Source organism: Desmodus rotundus, chromosome 2, assembly GCF_022682495.2.
Source record: "Desmodus rotundus isolate HL8 chromosome 2, HLdesRot8A.1, whole genome shotgun sequence".
NCBI classification, from domain to species: Eukaryota; Metazoa; Chordata; class Mammalia; order Chiroptera; family Phyllostomidae; genus Desmodus; species Desmodus rotundus.
The window spans coordinates 13,242,619-13,268,713 of NC_071388.1; the positions used below are offsets into that span (position 1 = coordinate 13,242,619).

A 26,095-nucleotide genomic window follows, 5' to 3' on the forward strand; every position below is an offset into this window, starting at 1 on the left:
GGCTCTGCCCCTTACTACATAACAGGCTCACCCAGACCAAAAAAAGTCAAAAAAACAAAAAAAGGCCCAAATGAAAGAACAAATCAAAGCTCCAGAAAAAATACAACTAAGCAACGAAGAGATAGCCAACCTATCAGATGCACAGTTCAAAACACTGGTAATCAGGAAGCTCACAGAATTGGTTGAATTTGGTCACAAATTAGATGAAACAATGAAGGCTATGCTAAGTGAAATAAAGGAAAATGTATAAGGAACCAATAGTGATGCGAAGGAAACTGGGACTCAAATCAACACTGTGGACCAGAAGGAAGAAAGAAACATCCAACCAGAAAAGAATAAAGAAACAAGAATTCGGAAAAATGAGGAGAAGCTTAGGAACCTCCAGGATATCTTTAAATGTTCCAACATCCGAATTACAGGGGTACCAGAAGGGGAAGAGGAAGAACAAAAAATTAAAAACTTATTAGAACAAATAATGAAGGAAAACTTCCCCATTCGGGCAAAGGAAAACAGAATTCCAGAAGTCCAGGAAGCTCAGAGTCCCAAAGAAGCTGGACCCAAGAAGGAACACACCAAGACACATCATAATTACATTACCTAAGATTAAATAGAAGGAGAGAATCTTGGAAGCAGCAAGAGAAAAGGACAGTTACCTACAAAGGAGTTCCCATAAGACTGTCAGCTGATTTCTCAAAAGAAACCTTGCAGGCAAGAAGGGGCTGGAAAGAAGTATTCCAAGTCATAAAGGGCAAGGACCTACATCCAAGATTGCTCTATCCAGGGAAGCTTTCATTTAGAATGGAAGGGCAGATAAAGTGTTTCTCAGATAAGGTCAAGTTAAAGGAGTTCATCATCACCAAGCCCTTATTATATGAAATGTTAAAGGGATTTATCTAAGAAAAAGAGGATGAAAAATATGAACAGTAAAATGACAACAAACTCACAGTTATTAACAACCACACCTAAAACAAAAGCAAAAGCAAACTAAGCAAACAACTAGAACAGGAACAGAACCACAGAAATGGAGATCACATGGAGGGTTATCAACAGGGGAGGGGGAGGGGGAGAGAGGGGGGTAAGGTACAGAGAATAAGTAGCATATATGGTAGGTAGAAAATAGACAGGGGGAGAGTAGGAACAGTATAGGAAATGTAGAAGCCAAAGAACTTCTATGTATGACCCATGGATATGAACTATAGGGGGGGAATGTGGGAGGGAGTGGAGTGAAGGAGGGAAATGGGACAACTGTAATAGCATAATCAATAAAATATTTTTAAAAAAGAAACAATGTTTCTAAACCTACATTGGTTCCATTTGGGGAAAGCACTCTAGAACAGTAATTTTCAGCCTTTTGCATCTCATGGGACATACAAACTAATTACTAAAATTCTGTGACACACTAAAAATATATTTTTGTTGGTATGACAAAAAATAAGTATAATTTTGATTCATTCATACTGGACCACTACTGTGCCGACTGTTGTCATCTTTTTTTCTGACCATCTAAGGTAAAAGGGGTCAGTGACGCTGACTAAAACAGGTACCGCATGTTGTAAAAATACCTGTAGTACCGATTGAAAATTTCTGCTCTGGGAGACTAGTTTATTGCTGCTTTCTATGGAGATGGAAATACAGCAGGAGTTACATTTAATTTAGAAAACAGACTTTATTTACCACTTTGCTCTGCCAATTCCAATAATAGTTAAGTGAAGACTTCTGGGCTGGCAGACTGTGAAACCTTTATTTTAAAATAATACTGCCCACTGGCACCCAATTGACAGAGAGCTGTTAGTGATTTATGACAAAAGGAACATTTGCAAAAGTACCAATGGTATAAACTACCATATATGGCAGCATTTTGTTGTAGAAGTCACTCAGTTTGAGTCCATTAGTGAAATGACTGACTTATACACCGAAAATCATGTCATCTTTCCCTAAACGCATAACAGCAAAAATAGAATAGTTATGTTCACTTTCCCAGTAAGAGATGTAACATATTGGCCATGGCCTTGTGCTTCCTCTTGTGCCAATACATTAATACAGAATTTAGATCTCAGTGCACAAACCACCAAATGCTTGTCATTCAGTTTAAATGCTACTGGCATTTCAATTTCTTAAGAGAATTTCTACATGTTAGGCTGTAATAAACAGACACTTGAGAAAAAAGAACAAAGAAAGTAGCTTTGTATTTCGAGGAGGGAAATTAAGGTGGTACAATCTTATGTTTCTTGGTAAGAGGTGATAAAAAGTACATACACCTAAGTTTTAATTTTACCTAATAGTTCCTTCAATTTATTAGATGAAATCACATAACCATGTAATAATTCATTCCATTTGTTCCCCTCTAAAATGAAGTGAAAGATACACAATACCTGTATTTTCAAGAATGTAATGTCTTCCCTTTTTTTTTTTGAAACTCTTTTTTAACCTTTTAAATTGTGGAACATATCACACAAACCAAAAGGCCAGAAATGTGACGAGCTCAGTGATTGATGACAAAGGGCATTCACCTGTGAGCTCTGACTCAGGTCAGGAAACCGCTGGGAGGACCCAGAATCCCCTCCACAGCCCCTCCCAATCGTCACCCCCCCTGCCCAGAGGTAACACAATCCTGCCTCCTGACAGTAATTTCAGTGGTTTCACTTACATTCTTATCACCCAAACACGCAACCTAAATTTAATTTAGTTTTCCCGTGTTTTTTTTTTTAAACTTTACTATATAAATGTATTCATACAGTACATGAACAAGTCTGGATTTTCACCGATTACTGTATTTATGAGGTACACACACATTATCAGTGCTTGGAGCAGTATTTCATTTTCATGGGTTTACAATATATTTTCCTCTACTGTGATTCACTCCACTCAATTTTATTTATTCACCGAGACCTTTGACAGGTACAAGTATACTGCGCATCCCCGAAGTGCATGTATGCCACTTCATTTTCCGAAAAACCTTGCATGAGTACCTGATTTCGCTAACCCAAAAACATCCAGAGAATATTTTCACCTTTAAGAAAAAAAAGGCAAAAAGCTAAGTGTTTAGCACTTGTTTTTGCAGCAAGCCATTAGAGAGGCAGCATGCACTCCAAGCAGCGACCCTGCCAAGCCCCTTCCCTGGGAACTACACTCAGCCTCTCAGCATCAAGCTGCAACTGCTTTGAACTGTCTGTAAGCATCTCTGCTCTGTATTGATTTATTCTGTACATTCCTGCTTTTACCGTATATCAGTGTTATATTAGATTTTATATGTTACTTGATACAATTTGGTAGGTTATTTAGGGGTCTGGGAACACTTAGAAATGTTTCTGTATAAACTGATGGTAACTTTACGCGACGTCAGCTTATGAAAGTCTTCACTGGACCACTGTACTTTCAGAGTGGGAGAAACCTCTATTTGGGTAGTTTTTGGTTTTTACATGTTATCAATAATGCTGTTATGAGCGTGTGTGGACACGTGTACATTTTTATTTGTTAAATATTTAGGAGACAAACTGCTGGATTACAGGTTACAATTTACATTCCTACCAAAAGTGTAGAAGCATTCCCATTGCTCCGTGCCCTCACTAACACCCCTGGTACTGGTAATCATCTTAATTTTAGCCATTGAGGTTGTGTGTTGTACCATTTTATTGTGGTTTTAAATTTGTATTTCCCTAATTACTAATAACCTTTACATACATTCGTTGGCCACTTGAAAAATCTCTCAAATGTCTATTTAAGTCTCTTGTCCATTTTTTCTCTTTTTCCTAACAATTTGTAAGAGTTCTTTAGATATTCCAAGTATGACTCTTATATCAGATATGTGTGGCCTGTCTTTCTCTCTCTTGATGATGGGTTCTGATGGCCAGAAGTTCTTAATTCAAAAGTAGTCTTATTTACCGATCCTTTTTTTTTTAAGTGGGTTTTTAAAAAGATTTTATTTGTTTATTTTTAGACAGAGGGGAAAGGAGGGAGAAAGAGAGGGAGAGAAACATCGATGTGTGGTTGCCTCCTGCATGGCCCCCCACTGGGGTCCCGCCCGCAACCCAGGCACGTGCCCTGACTGGTAATCGAACCAGTCAGGTTCAAACCAGCGACCCTTTGATTCCCAGGCCTGTACCCCATCCACCGAGCCACACCAGCCAGGGCTGTCCTTTCTACTAGGCTTCATGTTTTTGGTTTTGTTTAATATCTTTCCTCACCTATCAAAGTCCTAGAGGTATTTCTAGATGCTTTCCTATTTTATTTTTGACATTTAGAGCCACAAACTGCACAGAACTGATTTTTAGCAAGATCTGTTTTCCTTTTCCCCCATATGGATGTCAACTGTCCCAACAACACTGATTGAAAAGTAGGTTTTTTAGTCATGTCCTCTCCAAGTTGTCATTTTAAAATCAAAAGCCCCAGTGTTTTCTTGCTTCTATCTGGGGTATCTATTCTAATCTGGGGTCGATTTGACTCTCGTAAGCAAACAGCACACTGTTTTAGTTTCACTGCTGAAGCTTCACAGCGAGTCTCGATATCCCATCGAGCAAGTCTTCTCACCTTACTAATCCTCTGCAGGTTATTGTGGTGCATTATATTCCCATATAAACTTTGTAATTATCTTGTCAAGTTCTATGAAAAAAACTTATTCAGATGGTTACTGCATTGCACTTCGGTCAATCTAGGAAGAACCGACACCTTAATTATTAGCTCTAATAATTCATTTTTAAGTTTAAGGGGATTTGTATGTACACAATAATATCAACTGTCAAAAATGACAGTTTTAATTCTGATTATACTCAAAGGATTTTTAGTTAGTTGGCGAAGTGTTTGAGACTGATAAGTGGTAAGTACACTGAAAATAAAGCATTTTAGTTACTTATGAATGCTAAGGAACAGGTCATTCTAGAAAAGAAAAATAATCACAGTGGACTATGTAATAGTTCTTGCAATGGCCATGATCCTATACCGAGGAACACTGATCTAAACACAATTCCCATATGGTAAGAGTGGGATGAGGGACAAAAAGGGTGTGTGTGTGCAGTGGGGTAAGAAGCAAAGCATCCTCTCTCACTGTGAAACTCAGATGCAAAGTCTAAGTGAAACAAGAAGTAGCAGTAAAAATGTTATTTAGAAATACAGAAGTAAACTGCGGAACTACTTCACTATATTCACTCTTCAAAAAAAAGAAATAATTCTATGATATTCCTACATATCGTCCTTCTCAGATACTTAAGTGCATACACTGAATTTCCATCACTGTAGTAAACACAATTTCTTATACTAATTACATCAAAAAATTTCATACTATATAGAGGAAATTATAAATAACTTTATTCCATTCCAATTCTATCAATGTGAAGGCTGGATATTCAGATTCAGGCCATTTTAAGAGGGGAAAAAACAGGAAAATGGGTCAACATTTTGCATCTAATTATAAAAACAGACAATATCTATATATTTGCTAAAGTTTACACTCAATTCAGCAATGAAAAGAACAGTATCGTTATCTGTTATGTAAATGATAGAAACCTTAAAGATGAAACATACTGATTTTAAACAGAGTAGCATTGTATGCTTTTAAATCAGATTAAAAACAAGTAACTCTTTCCCATTAGGCTATCAGCAGATTTCTCAGTAGTAACATGGCAGGCCAGGAGAGCGTGGAATGATATTCAAAATATTCAAAAATAAGAACTGCCGGCTGCCAAGAATCATCTATCCAGCAGTTAACCTTCAGGTGTAAAGGAAAAATAGAACATTTCCCTGATAAAAACAAACCTTAAAAAAAACTCTATGTACCTCAAAATTATCACTAAAGATATTAAGAAGTTATTTTTAACATTAGTGTGAAAAATTTTATTTTTTTATATATAACAAAAATACTTATAATAAAAACAAGTACTTTAACATCATTACGTAACAATGTTTATTTACACTTAGAATAAGAAGCCGTTTTTTAAGAAAGGCTTAATATTTATTTTAAAAAGTAATAAATGCTCACCTTAATGCACGACTGAGTTTCTCATAGTTCATTGTGGGTTTATTTTTACGTTGTCCCCATTTTTGTGCAACCAGTTCAGGCTGATTGAGCTTAAACTCGCCTTCATCACCAACCCAAGAAATGCAGTCTCGGGCATCCTTATCAGTAAGAAGTTCGAGCAAAAACTGCCACAGTTGAATTTGGCCATTGTTTCCTAAATCGACAGGGACACGCATTGACCACAGTGCTGTGAATTACAGAGGGTAAGACAACAAACAGGCTCTCTGGGCCCTCTCTCAGCCATGCTCAAAGCACAGATGTCTTTTCAAATGCTGCCTGAGCACTGCCAGGGCAACAGTCCATACTCACATTTTCAAAGAGTGAAATTAAACAAAACACACATAATTTGACAAATTTTATGTGGTGACGATAATGCAAAAATACCTGTTCTGTTCCCAGGTGAGCTTCTATCTTCTCCTGAAATCCTGGGAGCTCTTTGTACTTTGGCTGCCTTTGCACTACTGTTTATACCTTTGATGGCAGTTGGTGGGGCGGACTGAACTGACGCGGGAATAATCTGGACAGCTACAAAGAAAGGCAAGGGAAAAACTGTTTTCTCTTCCAACACAAGCAGTTAAAAAAACTACAGAAAGACATAAAATGCAATTAGTTTAACTAATGCCCCTCTAACTACATCAACAAAAGGCCTCATTTTAAAATGCCTTAATTCACAACAGTTTTGAACAAAATTTCAAAAAAAGTTTCAAGGATAAGGCATCATGCTTGTTCATGAATCTCAACTTAGTGAATAAGAGTTGGTCTTCTTATTTTTGAAATAACTTAGTGATGTATATACAGATATAAAATATCTGATCATTAAAAATGGTTTATCAAATGCTGGGAAAATGTGGACAAATGTGAACTCGTATTCCACTACTGATGAGAATACAAACTTATACCACCACTTTGAGGAAAAAAACTGGTACTACCTAATAAGGTTGAAAAGGTAGATACTTACAACCAGAAAATTTCATATACATTCTGACAAATACTTATTCAATGACATTCACCAAATTTTAATTACAGCAGTAAAAATGAATGAAATAGAGCTGTAAGTATCAATATGGTTGGTGTTGTAACTTTTAAGCAAAAATGCAAGTTATAAAAGGATATGTATAGTATATTACCATTTCCCCCCAAAAGTTTAAACATGCAAATCAACACTATAAAGTGTTTATGGTTATACAGTTGGTAAAAATATAAAATATGCATAGAATAACAGGAAACACCCAATTCCAGATAGCCATTTAAAATGGGATCTGCAACAGGTAAACTTTACATATAAAGATTTATTTCTTTATAGTGCATGGTGTTATGCTGTACACAGATGTTGGTTATAGTTTATTTCTTTGTGTATCTAAAATACTTCATAAATATTTAAAAACTAGTTTATCTTTTTACTCCCTTGCAGTAGTGAATAAAGGAAACATTTCTTATTGATAAATGGCCCATATATTATGGGTAGGAATACTCACGTTGATCAATTGTAACTATCTCATTCATCTGTTGTTCTTGGCTTGCCAACACATCTGAAGAACACACACAAATTTTTGGTTTCATTTAAAACCGGAAATACAAACCCCAATCCAGTAAAACTGAACTTAATAGATATGATTCTTTCAAAAGAAACACAATTACAACCAAAACTAACCAAACAAAAAAAAGCAAAACATCAATAGAAACTTATTGGCATGACAACTTTAAAAGTATTTAACAGTCATTCTGTAACAAACATTTTTAAGAGAAATAAGAGGGAAAACTTCAATTTCTTTTAGAGTTCATTATACAGAGAACCATGGTTTTCTAAATGTAAATATCTACAACTAAATCTATTTATCTATCTATAGAAAACCATGTGAAAACGGAAAAAGATCAGAGATGAGAATATATACCATACTGAAATTACTTAAATATACAATCTTCACTAAAAAGGCTCCCACAAGATGATCTGAGAAATCATAATTTAATAATCTGTTCTAATAGCCACTTTTAAATAAACTATGTTAATTTGACAATGCTTTTTCAAGATAGCTAAATTTTCAGTAATTGTTAACTGTCCTAAAGGTCACAAATAAACTAGATTATTTAACAGGTCTACAAATACAGCTCCCAAACCTAAGAGTTACATTATAAAAGGCCTTATTGTAATCCCTTAAGAGAACCATTCATTACTCATCTACTGCTTTTCTTTACCTCTCAAACAAGAGGTACACTTCCCAGTGTCTACTACTTTAGCCTATTTACTGCCCATTACTGCCTGGAAGTGTCTTGAAATTGAAATCGTACCAACCAACAATCATCTGTGTACTGAGTGAGTCCTGGGACCTGGGCTGCCAACACAGGTATACTTAGGGTGCCATGCCAGGACCCAGTTCTAGACACAGAGCTGGAAAGGGCTAGAGAACTAAAAAGAAGTTTCAATCCTACTTGTCAGGTGGGAGTTTTTTCTTGGGGGTTTAAACAATTATATGAAACTAGCCTCAGACAGATCTGGGTTCTGATCTGACTATTCACTTACTAGCTGTGTAACTTTGGTCATTATTCAACCAATTTGAACATTAAAAATTCTTCATGTTTAAATGCAGTATCCCATAACTACCACCTCATAAGGTAGTCCTGAGGATTAAAGGAAAATGCTTTTACGGAGCACAGTGCATGAAACATAGTTAACTTTTCAGTTAACTGAAGATGCTACTGTTTTATCCAGATTCCTAGTTCTGAGAATTCTCCCTAAGAATTGTTGTCTCTCTTGAAGAAAAATCCATGCTTTATGTTTGTGGCAGATTCCCCCTCAATTAATTTTATAAAAGTACCTTTAAGAGGCAAAGTGCTATTGAGATTGAAACTGTGCCATTGGTGACTGTAAATGAACAAAGGAGCCCTAGCCTAAAAAGAGGCAAAACAGAGAGTCACCATTGCACAGCACAGATGTGACCAACCTATGAGTAGCTTCTAAGTCCTGATTCTCAAGAGTTTGGTCTGTTTCCCAGGAATTCTCAAAATAGAAGGCAAAACATGGAAAGAGAGGGGTTTTTGAAAGCTTGGTATAAGACCATATAGGCACTCTACATATCATATTCCTCTGTGATTTGCAGCCTTAATACAGAGATTAAGATAATATACATAAAACTCTTAGCACAGCCTTACACAGTTAATAAATGTTAAATATTATTGTTATTATCCATAAGCAATTATAACAAAGTTATAAAGAGGTAAAATTAAGTAAATAGATAATAACTCCAACTTATACATTTTCGAAGAAGCTCCAGGTGACTCCAGAGAATTTCTCCCCGAGGGACTCGCTGAAAAAAATCTTCTTGGTTGAGACTACATAATTCTCGTCCTGAAATGTTGAGTGTGCTGAGGTCTATATCAGTCATGCTGAACTCCTTCATTACCCAAACCACCCAGTGCAAGACTTGGTCTGTAGACCACTGTATCGGATCTAAAAAGAAAAATATTACCATTAGCCTAGTTTCAACTTAGGTATTATACACATTTTTAGTTAACTTGTCAACACACATACACAGATAAAATCCAGACAGCTTTTCCCCCCCAAGTAGGTCAAGTAAGCTCAGTATATAAAGTAAAAAAGATTTTTATGTTATATTTTCACTTTATGTCCTTTTCAATTTTCTTAATCTAAATTTTTGATGGATTCATATGGTTCTGTGTTAGTCGGTCTGAAATTTTCTCAAGAAAAACAAAAGCAAAATTGTTCTTCAGTGGGCCAAATGAAATGAAATTTGTAATTACCCTGGAGGAAGTTATCCAAGTTTAAAAATTTATCTTGTAACCCTGGCTGGTGTGGCTCAGTGGATTGAGAGTTGGCCTGCAAACTAAAGGTCACCAGTTCAATTCCCAGTCAGGGCACCTGCCTGGGTTGCAGGCCAGGTCCCCAGTAGGGGGTGCATGAGAGGCAACCACACGCTGATGTTTCTCTCCCTCTCCTCCTCCCTTCCCCCCTGTCTAAAATTAAATAAATAACATCTTTATAAAAAATGTTTATCTTGTAGCAGTGTATGACTTGGTGCACTGGAAAAAAATAAAAACCAAAGGGGTTTCTATGGAGCTAGGCTTACTATCCAAGAAGTGAACAATGCAATCATTCCTTATTGCTACTTCTTACAAAAAGCTGGTTGCTCCTGAATTTACCCTCACCATACAACATGTGAACTGCCTGTTTATTCAACTGTCTTCCCCTAAAATATGTTAAGGTCAAAACAAGGACGGTGTCTCGTAAATCACTCTATCTTCAAAACTTACTACAGTGCCTTGTGCATATATTTGTTGAATCTACAAAAAGTCAATCCAAATAATTTCATTTCCTCATTTTTTACTGATTAAATTCAGAAATGAAAAAAATGCCCAAACATAAAAATATTTCATTGTTATATTCCTGACCTAATAGACCTAATAGAGCATTCTACTCACAGAACTTTAATAAACACTAGCTGAATTAATTTTGGAATAGGTATTGATGCATAGAGATGATCTATCCAAATAACACTGGTTATATGCCATCGAGATACATGTTATTCAAGAAAATAGGTGGGAATAACATTTAGGTACTTAATCAGGAGCCAATATACACTAAAATCAATCAACATAAGGATACAGGACTAATTGCCACAGAATAGATTTTTTTTATGTGATTTTTTCACAATGAAGTTAAAGGAGGATTCTGAGAAGATGTCAGAGAAATTAAAAAATTTTCTGAATTAAAAATCACTAAAATCAATTATAGAGCAAGACCAAAAATCCATTAGTATTTTCAATAAAAACAAGATATCCCCATGGACCCCAAAATACATGCAGGTGAAGGTAAAGCAGTAACCACCACAAGACCTCCACGGTGTCAGCATCAGCACAGGGAAACAAACGGTGGGGGGGGGGGGGGGGGCAAAGACACATCTGACACAGGATCCACTGTGAGCACGGGAAACCTGAACACACCCAGGAAGTGTCCATTAAAAGCACAACAGGCCAAAGTGAAAGGAGCAGCTCAAGGAGCAGCTTGGAGCAGTGGCTGCCCAATCCAACAGCAGCTGAATACAAAGGTCTGGTAAGGTTTAGGGGCTGGAGCAGTATAGCACCTATGAGTTTTTCAAACTGAGTCAAAATCACTTCTAGAGAGTGGACCACGATGAGGAGAAACTGGTGGGATTGGAATTGAAACTGAGTAGCACAGAACACCAAGGAAAAGGAAAGAGTAAGTCCAGGGAAAAGTGGAGTAAGGGAACATAAAGGAACTGAGAAAGCAAGTGGGTCTGTGAAAACAAGAGAAGAGGGGGTGTGGATGGTTAGAAAAACTACGCAGAGCCACACTTCCCCTTAAAAGTCCAACAAAGCTCAATTTACATAAACAACAAAAGGGAGCAAATCAAAGAAGTTAGAAGGAAACAGAAATAGTCTGATTTGTTTTCTAAAATAGTATCAGGACTTCTGGCTTAACATTACTAATTGGCCATGCGTGTTCTACGTTCTCCTTGTCTTTTCTCTGAGATCCCAGTAAAATGATTGTAAAGTCATTTTTAAAAGATGTAAACTCATAGGTATGTAAGTGGGAAATGTCAGAAATGATTTGGGAGATTTCCACAAAGTTTTTGAAGATAATAAGCAGAGTGAAAATCCAGCAGAGTAGGAAGAGCTATAACCTAAAAGATCTACCAATGAGGATACCAATAAAAAAATGAAAGTATTCCTGCCTACAGAAACCCCTTATTGGCTTTGGTCATGGTGGTTCCAGGTAGCAGGAGAGGTTTAAGTGAGAAATGTGGAGGGTAATATAAAGTATGTTTAGAACCTCCAGGGCCTCTCCTTCATTCTCAGGAGCCACCTAAATGAAAGCAACCCCATGCAAGTGGACTCCAGGAATACTTTAGATCTGGGAGAGACACGAAGCGGATACTGAGATAACTGACCTCAGTAAAAGTATAAAAACTAAGAGGTGAGACCCTGCCTGCCTCCCTACTTTCCATGTCCCTTTCTGTTTCACCCCAAATCCTCCCGTAAGCCTTACACTCCTGACAAGTGTTCGGCTAATTCCGGGTAAGTTGAAGAGACCCAAGAATAGACCTATACACAATGACATTTGAAAATCTTTTAATGAAAGAACCACTATCCCAAATTTACCAGTGTATAGTGAGCAAATCCCTTCCAGAACTTCAAACTAATTCGCTTTAAAGTTATTCCCTTTTAAATATAAAAAGATGGTCTAGAGTAATGATATTTGAGAGACTAAAATCAAACCATTAGAAAAATAAACAAAAAACAGAAACAGGAGGAAGAAATAATGCAATAAAAAAACTCAAAAAACTACCCACTCCTCAATTATAATATACTCAGAAAACATGTATCTATAAGATCAGAAAACCATGGAAAAGCAACAACCAAAAATAAAGAGCCCTTATAAAGTGAAAATAAAAATCAGATAGATTGTAATATAAAGACAAAAAAATTGACAGAAGGCAGTACAAATAGATATGAAGATGAAAAATGGAAGAAGCCCAGAAGATTCAACAGGAGTTCTACAAAAATAACAGAGAAACACAGGGTATTTATCAAAATAATAAATGTAGAAAAATTTTCCAGAACTAAAGGGACTATCTGATTAGCACTATCCAATAGAAAATACAATGCAGGCCACTATGTACTTTTTAAAATTTGTAGTAGCTACATTAAAAAAAAAATGAAAAAACAGCTCTGGCTGGTGTGGCTCAGTGGACTGAGCATGGGCCTGTGAACCAAAGGGCCTCCCACTGGATTCCCAGTCAGGGCACATGCTTGGGTTGTGGGCCAGGTCTCCAGTAGGGGGCAGCTGAGAGGCAACAACACATTGATGTTCCTCTCCCTCTCCTTCCCTTCCCCTGCTCTAAAAATAAATAAATAAAATCTTAAAAAAAAAAAAAAAGAAGAAACAGGTGAAATTCATTTCAATGATAATTTCATTTAACTTTATATATCCAAATGTTATTTCAACATGCAATCAATATAAAAAATTAAAAAGATTTTACACTCTTCCCTTTTTTGTGTGGGTTATTTTACATTTACAGTACATTTCATTTCAATTCAGACCAGGCACATTTCAAGTGCTCACATGAAACTAGTAGCTTCTACATTGGGCAATACACGACAGACTGAAATGCTACACTATAAAACATAAATTTACAGCAAATAAAAAGGGCCCACACTCCACTAACAAAGAGAAAGACCAGAGACAGGAGATCTTAAGAGCTTCCAGAAGGAAAATAGAGTATCAAAAGAACTGGAATCAGAATACCCCCTTAACATCTCACACTAAAAAACCAAAATGGAACAGGGTCATCAAAACTGATTTTTCAATTTAATATTCCATATACCCAAACTATCAATCACAGCAGAATAAAGACATTTTCAAAATATGTGCAGTATCATCCCACAAGAAAGGAAAAATAACTGTTCATTTCCCAGGTGACCTTTCTTATGGAACCTATAAAAGGAGAATGAGCCCTGGCTAGTGTGTCTCAGCACACTGAGTGCCGGTCTGCCAACCGAAAGGTCACTGGTTAGATTCCCAGTCAGGGCAGATGCCTGGGTTGCAGGCTAGGTCCCCAGTAGGGGGCATGTAAGAGGCAACCAATCAATCCATGTATATCTCGCACATAGACGGTTCCCTCCCTTTCTTTCTCCCTCCCTTCCCCTTCTCTAAAAATAAGTAAATAAAATCTTTAAAAAGAGAATTAGAGAGTAAGACTAAAAAAAGGAAAATACGAGACACAGGTGAAAATGGGGGATACAGCAAGGCAAGGAAAGATGTTCACGTATGTCCTAAGGTGACGGCCCTATGGCATATCTAGAAAAATATCCAACCCAGAGGTACAGAAGAAGTGGGGAAAAACAGGCACAAAACAGACCAATGGAAATGAAAGAAAGGACGTCTTGGTATATACAGAAATCTAACTGGGGACATGGGCACACGAAACAGAGTTGTACACTCGAAACCTGTACAGTTTTGTGAACCCATGTGATCCCAATAAATTCAATAAAAAAAAAAAAACCTAACTAAAAAACAAGTCGACTTTGAACTTTAGAAAAACTAAAAGTGTAAATGTAATCACAGTAGTACAAGAAACAAATCAATTCTCTAATGCACACAATGACTAATGACAAACAAAAGTTACGTAACAGTATTAACAAAATGGGGAAAGATAAGGTTTAGCTTTGCAGGGGACAGAAGTTTAAGAGAACTAAACCTCATCTACTCTAACAGGAAGTTAATAGTAATTAAAAGTAGTAAAGTGAAATGTGGCTGAGACCAGGGAGCAGGTATGAAGAAAGAAAGGCCATGTTAGGAAACAACAGCTTTTCCTAAGACTTTGTTTAAACCAGCCTCGAAAGGCATATAATAAATGACAGACCTCTCCCACAGGGCAGGGGATGGGTGGACCTGCGGAACTAGATGCCTAGTTAGATCCAAATCGACTATATTATTCTTTATTTTCTGAAAATATTTACCATACTTTTAAACGTTAGCATTTGACAACTCTGGAAACCAAAAACATGAGTGTATGCCTTTTTAATTATTCAAAGAACTGGAAAAAAATAATCTCGGCACATTCTTTTCAATATTACTATTTAATAAAGAACAAGACTATATTTACTCTAATATTACTTTTAGTCAATTTTAATATAACTCAATTTGACCAGATGTCTAACTACTATAATTTCATTAGTTTCTTCACAGATATTTAATGTAAAATGATAAGATAAATTAAAAAAGAATTGAAGTTCTGAAAAATGTGAAAATAAAGGAAAAAATCTATGAGTATATGTAAATATACAGGAATATATCAAGAGGTGGCTCTAAGGTCCTCTCAAGATATCAAACTGATGTGCGTAAAGTGAAGCTTAGAAAATTTTCCAATGTGGATCAGTATTTCAAAGAGATTTAAAGTACCTACAACCAATTCACCAAATTTTGCACAGAATTAAGCAAGGAGTAAAAAAACAATCACCCTTAGATGCAGAATAGAAACCTGAAACAATAATAACCAATGAAAATATTAATCATTTCTAAAACTTCCTGGAAGGTAACAATTCCATAAGAAAAATCACAAATGATATTTTGAAGTCTCTCTATACCTAAATAAATCTCAAATGTCTTAAAAGAGCTTCATTCTAATAATATTCTTTGTAGGAACTTTGAGTCAGAGTTTATACTCTGGCTATCTACAACTCATTTTTATACATTACTTTCCATAAAAGATTCTACTATCGAAGAGTTCTTGTTGAAAGTCTAGCAAACTCTAGAAAATATTATTTCAAATGTTTTTATGCTACCTTCTTTCATCCTTAGCATTCTCCTCTTAAGAGATGACTCCCAACTTACTAAGGTCAAGTACACAATTCATACTAGCTTCAGATGTCAAAAATGACTTAATAGTTTCATCCCATCTCTGAGGAAAGGCTAGATCCCATCCTTCGAGCTAAGCTCTTTGATGTTGTTGTGCTTCAATCAATGACCCTGCTCCTTGCTTATTTAATCTTACCTCCTGCTAGTTCCATACTATATACATCTACAAATACACTCAAGTCACCACCGATTCTTGAATCTTCAATATTATTTATTCCCCCAGCACTCTTCCCAAAAAAGTTAATACTCAATTTTCTGCAATTCTTTAATGTTTATATCTATTAGTTCAGCTTTGTCTTTACCTGTTTGATTTTTTTATCTCAATCTACCATGAGCCTCTGATCACCATATTTAGTATCTATTACTCAGTGGGCATTCTTTGACTTTCTCAGCAGCATTCAGACTTTTAATCTAAAACTCTTTCTCAGTTTCAGTAACTCTGTGTACAGTTCTCGTTTTCCTTCTATCTTTTCAGTTATTCCATGTCTCCCTTCCTTTTCCTAAACTCTAATAATTGACAAAGTCTAGGAACCAGTCTTTAACAGTGTGCTCTTTTCCATTTTATCTCTCTCCCTCAGAGACTGCATATACTTTTATGGCTTCACTACGAATTCAACGTGACTGAGTCCCAGACAATATCTTTATCCTAGTTCCAACCTTGTGCATCCAAAACTACTTTCTGGCTACCTCCAGTTCAATATGTACTATTACTTCAAAGTCACATACTATCGACATTTGTCCTTGACAAATCCGGTACCAAACTTCCCTACCAACCGGCCACTAACTCTGGAAGACATGGACTGACTTTACTGAGCACCATCAAAAGCCCAGCATTTAACACAGTGCTTGGCATATGTAGTTCACAAACTACATAATGAAGATGCAACCAACACTTACCAGTATCATAGTCCTAGACACCAAGATTTCGAAGTCACATCAACATTTAAATTTTATCTCTCTACCCTGATACAATCTTATCAGTCAGTTGCTTAGTCCTATTGGTGCTTTGACCCTCTTCTTTCTACACCCACAGAAATTACCTAACCTAGGCTAACATAGATATTATCACCTAGTCACACTTAAAACTGTATACTAATGTTTTCCCTTCACTTTCTCTACCTGTTCCAACTTGTCATACACCACTGCTACATTCATTTTCAACTGTAAGTTCTATCAATCAAAACCGTTGCATAATGCTACAAAATAACTCATCTACTACACTTCCTCACTGCTCAAGCATACTCCCACTTCCCAGCTTTGTACATACTTTTCCTGTCAGAATGTCCTTCTGTGCCCAGTAGTTTCTTTGTAATAAACCCTTTCCCCATTTTCCCCCAGGCCACTGTGACCTGTCTGAGATGTTAATAGCACGTTTCCTTTATACCAGTTACTGACAGCTTGAAAAGATGTTACCATTATGGCAATTATCTCTTTCATCTACCTTCCCTCTCTCCAACTACACTGTGAATACCCTAAGGGTAGAAAATTTTTTTAATGCAATTGTAGGCTGTAATTAATAACATTTTGGTCAACCGTGGACTGCATTTATGACAGAGCCCCATAAGATTTTATAACGGAGCTGAAAGATTCCTATCACCCCGTGATGCTGTAACCATCACAACACTGCAGTGCAAAGACTGCAAAATCAACAGGCTGTGGTCGAGGTGGCCAACAGCTTAATCTGGGTGTGGGAGAGGAGGACACCAAGGAGCTCCTACAGGTGGTTCCTGAGGAACTGATTAATGAGTTGTTGGAACTGGAAGGAGAAATGCAAAGCTATAGAAGAGGCAAGAGAAAAGGTAACTGCAGAAGGAAAAAAACAACCTCCAAGAAAATGGACAGTAGGGATTTAGCAGGAGCATTTGCAGACTTCAACAAGCTCCTTAAAAAAATCTGAAAACATGGACTCCAACACTGAGAGGTTTTCATAACAGAGAGGAATGTTCATGGTGCATTATGTGCTTACAAATGAATCTGTGATTAAAAAACCACCACCAAAACAACAAGCAAACCACCGCGGACATATTTCTGAAGAGTGACATCTCCCCCACAGAGCCTCAGGCAGGTCCTTCAGGAGCTGTCCCAGAGAAGGCCTGGTCATGGTAGATGACAGCTGCAGGTGTGTTAGTGATTGCCCCTGAGGACGTCCCAGTGGGATCTGAAACGTGGAGGTGGAAGACAGTGGTGTGGACAACTCCGACTCTGTGTAGGCCTAGGGTGATGTACGTGTTTGTCCTAGTTTCTAACGAAAGTTTAAAAAGTAACAACACAAAAATTTTACAAGCTTATAGAATTAAGGATCTAAAGAAAGTATTTTTGTACAGCTGTACAATGTGTTTGTGTTTTTAGCTAAGTGCTATTATAAAAGAGCTGGAAAATTAAAAAAATTAAAAGTTTATAAAATAAAAAAGATACAGTAAGCTAAGGTTAACTCAATGACAAAATAAAATTTTGTTTTGGTAAATTTAGTGTGTCCTGTGTCCTAAGTGTACAGTGATTACAAAGTCTCCAGCAGTGACAGTAACTTCCAAGGACTTCACATTCACTCACCACTCACTCACTGACTCACCCAGACCACCTCTCTGTCCTGCAAACTCCATTCACGGAAAATGCTTTCTATACACCTATTGCACTTTTATCTTTTATACCAAACTTTTACTGTACCTTTTCTGTGTTTATATAAACAAATGTTTACCATTATATTACAATTGCCTACAGCACTCAGTACAGTAAAATGAATACAGGTTTATAGTCTAGGAGCAACAGGCTATATACTATATGGTCTAGGTGAGCAATAGGCTCTACCATATAGGTTTGCTATGTGTGCTCTATGTTTGTACAATGACAAAATCGCCTAACAATGCATTTAAGAACATATCCCAATTGTTTAGTGAAAGACAATTGTATTTCTTTGTATTCCTAGTACCCAGGACAGTATTTATCCATCATGTGTTATGGTCAAAAAAAATTCTTCCTGAAAATTCTACATTTAAAGCAGATTATAACTTACCCGAGTATCTTCCATGTCAAGCTGAATTCTTACTATTCTACCTAGCATGTAGTTATGTTTTTTCTTACCATAGGGTATCCCAAGGCGCTCCTGCTCTTTCCTGTAACCTTCCAGCGCGGCAGCCCATCTTGTCACTTGTTCCGAGGTTTCATCTGAAATGGTTGTAATGTGTTTTGTGCCATCGAGAGTTATCACTTGAGCTTCCTCAACAAGATGTGCTTCTGCTTCAGCATGGTGAGCGTCTGGATCAATAACTACTTCAACTGTTTCCGCAGGTTTAACAATTTCAAGGATGTTGAGCTTTGGTTCAATTCCTTAACAGTGAATTAAAAAAATTCTTTTTAATGAAAACACAAAAGTCACTAACAAAATTTCATTTAGTTTATATGTTCTCAAACGACAGAGCAAAACTCCATTTTAACTATGTTTAGCAATATATCTAGAGAATTTAACAGATTCCTATTAAATGATAAAAACAATTCCCTAGAACTTTGGTAGTTTAGATAACAGTGTTATATCAATTAATGTTTCCTGATTTTGATAACTGTACTATGGTCATTAAAAAGAATTCCTTGTTTTTAGAAAACACATACACTGATGCATTTAGGAATAGAAAAGGATTATGTCTGCAACTTATTTGTAAACAGGTCAAAAAAATGTGGGTATGAGGAAGAGAATTAAGCAACCTCCTCTCCAAATTCCTCTGTTTGTGCTATACTGCGGAGAACAGATCTCCCTGCAGTGGTGGTTCCCGATGTTGACACAGGCCCCAGAATCACTGGCACAAGCCTTCTACTGAGAAATGAGTTAAGAGGGGATAAGCGGGTGCATGGCATCCACTTCTGGCTGCTGTGGACCCCTGAAAAGGCAGCATGGTTCTGGATAGCAGGCAGAGCAGCAGCTTCCTTGGCAGCTCAGCACTGTGGCTTGACGGAGGCATTCTTAGAAAGCCAATTAGAATCTGTTCTTCCAGCCCTCTCTCTGATCCTGTTACTTATTACCCTACAACATATCCCTTCCTGATTAAACTAGGTAGAATGTGTGACACTATCCACTTCACCTTGACAGATAAAATAATTAATCAAAAGCATGAATATTTGTCTATAATATTACAGTAATTTAGACAACCATCTAAAACACCCAAAACTTATAAAAATTCAGTTGCCGTATTAGAAAAACACAAGTAAAGTTTTAAATAACTACACTAAATTTAACTTACCTTGGTAAGAAATTACCTGTACACTAAGCTGTACAGTTCCATCTGTCTTTACTCCTTGGTCAAATAAACTTCGTTCTGGATCCAGCTAAACATGGTTAAAATGAGTAACATTATTTTTACATAATCATCTGGTTTAACAAAAATGATGTACCAAATGGACTTAATTACTGAGGTATACTAATTAAATTATAAGAGCACACTTAATTATACCAGTTGTCATATCATTTAATTCTGTCAAAATTTAAAATATTTTAACCACTGTGTCAGTAATTAAGGATAACATAAAGAACAGAATTTATTTCAAATGGAAGTTTTCTCTAGCTCAGGAGTCTAGTTTAGGATTTTAAATAATGCCAAAAGGCAACTGTTTATTCTGTACAAGTATTTAAAATAGAAACAATGCAATTTATCTGTTATGAAAAAGCAAGGGTGTTTAATTAGTAGGGACAATTTAAATAAATTAATATAATATTCGCTGTAACTCCCTTGTAACCAATGATACACATTTAAGATCACGGTTAATGCTAAATCTCTGATCCCCAAATTAATAAGGAACTAATGAGTTCACTACCTGACCTAGATAAGAACATCTTTAATCATAATTCTGTATCCTTTAAATCAGTGCTTTTTCCCCTTCCTATCGCCTTATCATGAACATATTTCACACAATGACAAACTGATGACAAAAAGTAACTCTGGCTTTCAGACACCTTCTTTCAGTGGTTTAAAAGTAGGCTTCCGCTAGAATCATCTTGAAAAATGAGGAGCTCTGTGTGTCTGCATGTCATACAGCTGGAGGTACAAAGCTCCCTCACTCTCACTCCCAAGAGTTTAGTCAATATTGTAGTTATCGCACAAACAGATTTTCTAATATTAAAAATGTCATATGTGTAAAGCCTAAAACTGTAAGTAACTATACACCTAACTTAATCAGGGACAAGACAAACTGTGTAACCTTGCAAACAGAGAGGTCAAACTTGGTAGTTTCACTCAACATCACAGTCTCTGCCTGACACGTCGTTAAAAATTCTCCTAATACCAAGATTTCTCCCCTCTCTAGCAGACACTGATATTATCCACTAGAAGTGATGGCATGTGCAACTCTGAAACTGAGCTCCCTGGGTACTGAATACACTAATTAGTTCAGTAAGCCAGGAGCAAGGACAAAACCCAAGCATGGTATTTGATCTCAGGTAATACTCCTGAAACAATGCAACTCAGATGTTTCATCAGCTTTGAAGTGAACATTCAAAAGGCATTACCACAAGCAGCAAGCATTCTGACTCCAAATGTCTATTTCCATTAACTGACATGGAGGACAGAAGCTGCTATTCGTAACCTTTTCAAGAGGACTGGGGTCAAGGAAGAATGCAAAATACCTTAGATCCAAGGCTAGCTCTAAATTCTATAACACTATACATTATGCATATTTCCATTTAATCAACTAATATTTTTTGAAAATCTATGATAGGTTGGGTACTGTGCAGGTCACATTTTCAATTTGGTTAGACCAAGTATCATAAAAAAAAGCAACAAATGTTAAAGCTGAAAGACAAGATACCAAGTCGGATTCCCCTTTATCTTAGATATGAGAACAATTAGGTAAGTGACACAGAGTTATTCAATACAAACTTTCTTAAAAGTCTGCCTCAAACAACTGAAGTGTTTTGAAGTCACACAGGCCTGGGTTCAAAGTCCACTGCATTTCTGTGTAGCAGCTAAACATTGGGAAACTATTTAACCTTTTTAAATATCAGTTTCTATATCTGCAGAGTATGATTAAGAATATGCTGACACAGACTGATGAGAAGATCAACCCACTGAGCCACACCAGCCTGCATACGTCACCAATTTTTAATGGCTGCCTTGAATTCCAATCTATAGAACTTACTTATCTAATCGCCTGTTTTTGGAACATTTGAGTTATTTTCAGTATCTGCATAACCATGCAATGAACATCTCATATGTACACCCTTGCTCACACAGGCAAACATTTCAATTTATAGTACATCAAAATCTTGTTTCAGCACTGGCTGGTGTGGATCAATGGATTGAGTGCCAGCCTGTAAACCAAAAGGTTGCCAGTTCGATTCCCAGTCAGGGCACATGCCTGGATTGTGGACCGGGTCCCCAATTGGGGGCATGCGAGAGGCAACTGATTGATGTATCTCTTGCATGTTGATGTTTCTCTCCCTCCCTTTCCCTCTCTCTAACAGTAAATAAATAAAATCTTTAAAAAAAAAATCTTGTTTCAAAATAGTAGGCATATAATTTTAATTAAAAAAAATGAAAGTAAAAGTTCTATAATACATATGAGGAGGAGAAAAGTAAAGAATAAGATAAACCAAACAATCCAAAAGATCAGTATAAGTTAGTATTACAAACAGTAAAGGGCCATCTCCAATAGTGTCAACAATAAAAAATAAAAATTAAAAAATAAAAACAGGCCCAGCTGGTATGGCTCAGTGGATTGAGCGCTGACCTGTGAAACAAAGGGCTGCCAGTTCAATTCCCAGTCGGGGCACATGCCTGGGTTGCAGGCCAGGTTCCCTGGTGTGGGGCATGCAAGAGGCAACCAGACACTGATGTTTCTCTCCTTCTCTTTCTCCCTCCCTTCCCCTCTGTCTAAAAATAAACAAATAAATAGATAATAATAAAAAATTAAAAAAATAAAAACAGTATAAAACTCCAGCATATGATCAAGGAAAGTCTGGAGAAATTATTTGAGCAATCCTATCTAGGCTACTACCTTTTATATATTAAAATATGCCACAAACATAATATATTGCTATAATACCATCACTGTTAAAATCCTATTGCAAACAACTCCAAGAAATGTAAACACTGGAAATTGAAATTCTTGTCCAAAATTTACTGCTGAAAGGTAATGTAAATATCATTTGGTAAAATTATCTCATTTTAAAGATGAGAAAACTAATGCATAAAGAAATTAAAAGTTAGTTACAAATAGGGTCAGGAGTACACACTTCTTCAGCTTCCAAAATCAATGTGCTTCCCACTACTCTGTTTACCTCTAACCCAGATTTAAACTTCCCATTTTGTATTTGAGAGTAAAAAAATGTTTTGATTTAGTACTCAATTTTTTAAATATAATTTTAAATGGAGAAAATTTTGCCAACAAAAGTCTCTTTATGTCTAATTGCTTAAACTTTATAATGACACTGATCAAATACAGTTACAGATAACTACACTGCTCTCGGGGAGGCCAGCTGCCATGTCACGAGCAGCCCTACGGAGGAGCCCACGTGGTGAAGTGAATGGTCCTGCCGCCAGCATCATGAGTGACCTCGGAAACAGACATGCGCTATAGCCCCAACCAACTCTTCAGATGAAGACAGCTCAGACTGACAGCTATGGAGATTAAAGGCCAACAACAACAACAAAATACTTTTAATACAGACTTAAATGCTAAAACATAAATCTCAAAAAAAATAGGTTACCTGGATATCTTGTAGGCAGATTTCATGAGCATCCAAAGAACACTGTAGTCTTGGTTCTAGTAGTTTCTTTAAATTGCCTATTGGCTCATTGATGTCTATGGCCTGGCTTACGCATTCAGCTGTAGGGGTGTAGGTTTGTTCTACAATGCTAAATGTTGAAGGACAGAACGGTTAACAATTACATTTTACCCTGAAAACTAAAGTAACAATATGCTCAAACCAAAATTGAATACCAAAACATATTTCTAGTCTTTGAAACTCCTTTCTGCATAGACATACCATCCACAGTGGTAGTGGTAGACTCATTACCAATTAGTGCTGCCGAACTGCACACTGAATTGCAGGAAGAAGTGCTAGCTTGAGGTTTAAAGCACCACTGCAACTCTCCCAGCCTCACGTGTACACATACAGACATAGGCAGTCCATTTCCCTTCCCAACACAAATACAATTAAATGAATGTAAGTTTAAGATATGAAAATACAAGTTATAAAACATTTTCCACTTATTTTAATCTGAAAACTACCAGTTAGAATCAGCATAGTTCCACATTAAAAAAAAAAAATTCTTCCTTTAAAATTCTCTTAGGGCTCTTTTGCATTATTATTTCATACTTTAAATTCTATGGAATTATAAATTAATTCCATAGAAAGGTAAAATTTTGGGTAAATAATTCTATATATCCTTGGTAAATCCTCATTTGGGGCCAAATAGAAGACAGACAACAAGTAATATTTGCTGAATTGGTAAATCTGGAATTCAAGTTTCACGACATGTTTAATTTAAATATGATTTAAATCTCATTTGTAGTTGTCAAAAACAGTACGTACTTAACAATTTGTCAAGTTCCATTTTCACATAAATTTCAAGTATAATGTGATGTACATGGCATTCAATGAATATGTATTGCCTAACTTCCTTCCAAAACTTCTAAAATTTATAAAATAGACCACTCATGATTGAAAACATATCATTTTTAAATTATAATCTATTAGTAGTATTAGTTAGGATAAAATAATTGGGTCTTTTGGCTAAGTATTTTTATTAAATTCTTCAGCTGTAGCCCCATAGGCTATATATATATATTTTTTGTAACAGTGATTCTTTTTGAAAAATTAGATGGTGCTTTTTTACATAAGCTCAACATTTAAAACATTTAAAAATATTTTGCTGCCACCATTTAAACCTTGGGAGAGTTAATACAAAAATCTGAATTACCAGTTTCCATTGAAAAAGTCTGGATGATCACATCACTGGACCTAAATTCCTACACAGCAAACAGTCTGCTACGGCTGGCTAACTGCTCGCTTTACACAGCTACTCCCCAGGTCCACAGAGTAACTACCAACCTCTTACCGGAGACAGGTGCTACAGCAAAGTTTTTCTGTAAAGGGCCAAACAGTAAAAACTTTAGGCTTCGTGGACCATTTGTGTGTGTGTGTGTAAAAATAAATATGTGTATGTCAGGCTCCAAGAAGCCCAAATAATCCTCACCTCCTAATACACATACCCTTTTAGAGTTCCCTCCACATTCTACCAAGGCTGGACTGTGGGACCAAAAGACTAAGAAAGATGTGACATGTTGCTTCTCAAATTAGGTTATGCAGAACAACACCATGGCTTCCATTTTGGTGAGCATGCTCTTTCAGGACACTTGCTTTAGGGGAGGCCAGCTGCCATGTCACGGAGCAGCCCTCTAGAGAAGCCCACTGTGAAGTGAACGGTCCTGCCACCAGTATCACGAGCGGCCTCAGAAACAGGTATGTGCTATAGCCCCAGTCAACCCTTCAGATGTATAGAGCCCAGACTGACAGCTTAACTGCAAGTTCATGGAATGCCCTGAGCCAGAACTAAGTTCTGGGGTAATCTGTTACGTGAATGAATGAAATGAGTGAATGAACGAACCAATAAATGAAAGAAAGGAAGGAAGGAAGGAAGGGAGGGAGGGAGGAAGAAACTATACATACACACATATGAAAATTGAGAGGCATAGTCTCTATGGTCTCTTCTCCTGGAGAAAACAGCATAGTCAAACATACTAAAACCCTTTATTAAAAATGTAAGGTCTCTCGAAAAGTCATAACCTTTTCTGTCAGGAAAATATTCCCATGCCAAGGCGTGGTGGCAGAGGACAGGACAGAAGACAACTAAAGTTGGGTTGGTTTGTCTTATCAGGTAGAGCCAGACCTCTCCTCTGAGAAGAGGAGGTAGCAGGATTAACCACAGCCTGCTGGCAGAAAGCACGGGAGCTGCTGAACAACTGGTGTAAATCTCGATTACGACAGATGAGTAAGGTCTAGAGATCTGTCGTAGAACACTGTGCTTACTGTTAACAATGCAGTATGGGACACGCAAAAATCTGTTGAGGGTAGATCTCATGTGAAGTGTTCTTACCAGAGTAAAACAAAACTTTAAAAGAGTTAAGGTCCTAAATCTCAGCTACACTCAACACTCGGCATCCTATTCAACCTTAGTAATTTGGTCCATTCACACTGAAGTTATTCTAAACTTTCTTACTATACAGAAGCTCTGAACTACTCTTTAGTTCTTTTTATTCTCAGCAGATCAGCTCATCTCCTGCTTTACAGAGCAAAGTAGGAACATTAGTCTGAATCTTCCTTAACCTTCTTCCTGACTGCCAAATCTCTATTTTTACCCATATTCTCCCCTTGGATTCTGAACTCACAACCACTGCCCTCCTTCCAAGAACTAACATCTTTCACTACACTACAGGCTTAGGGCACACAAAAGCTCACATTTGTATACTCCTCAAATATACTGTGGCCTCTGTGAGGGCAGGTTACTGTCTCATATACACTCCTGACAATTCATAGCAGTTACTTATAGATATTTGTTAAATTAGTTCATGTTGGGGATTAAACTCTTTAGAAGATAGAAGTTACCAGCATTGATGAAAGAAAAAAGAATCAAACAGGGTCCTACAGGATAAAAACCATCACAATCAACTGCTTGACAATTACTAGCTATGTGTATGTAACTATC

General features: G+C 36.7%; 1 protein-coding gene across 3 annotated transcripts in view; it reads right to left on the bottom strand.

The window, feature by feature from the left end:
* Positions 1–26,095, bottom strand: part of GABPA (GA binding protein transcription factor subunit alpha) — a 33,195-nt gene that overhangs the window by 4,200 nt on the left and 2,900 nt on the right. For all 3 annotated transcript variants that reach the window (XM_045196882.3, XM_024562669.4, XM_024562677.4), the window contains exons 3-9: positions 23,095–23,242; positions 19,634–19,718; positions 18,483–18,728; positions 9,261–9,455; positions 7,486–7,539; positions 6,395–6,535; positions 5,972–6,164 (exon numbers count right to left, since the gene is read on the bottom strand). In XM_045196882.3, coding sequence (XP_045052817.1) covers positions 5,972–6,164; positions 6,395–6,535; positions 7,486–7,539; positions 9,261–9,455; positions 18,483–18,728; positions 19,634–19,718; positions 23,095–23,242 — 1,062 coding nt within the window. The remainder of the gene's footprint in view (positions 1–5,971; positions 6,165–6,394; positions 6,536–7,485; positions 7,540–9,260; positions 9,456–18,482; positions 18,729–19,633; positions 19,719–23,094; positions 23,243–26,095) is intronic.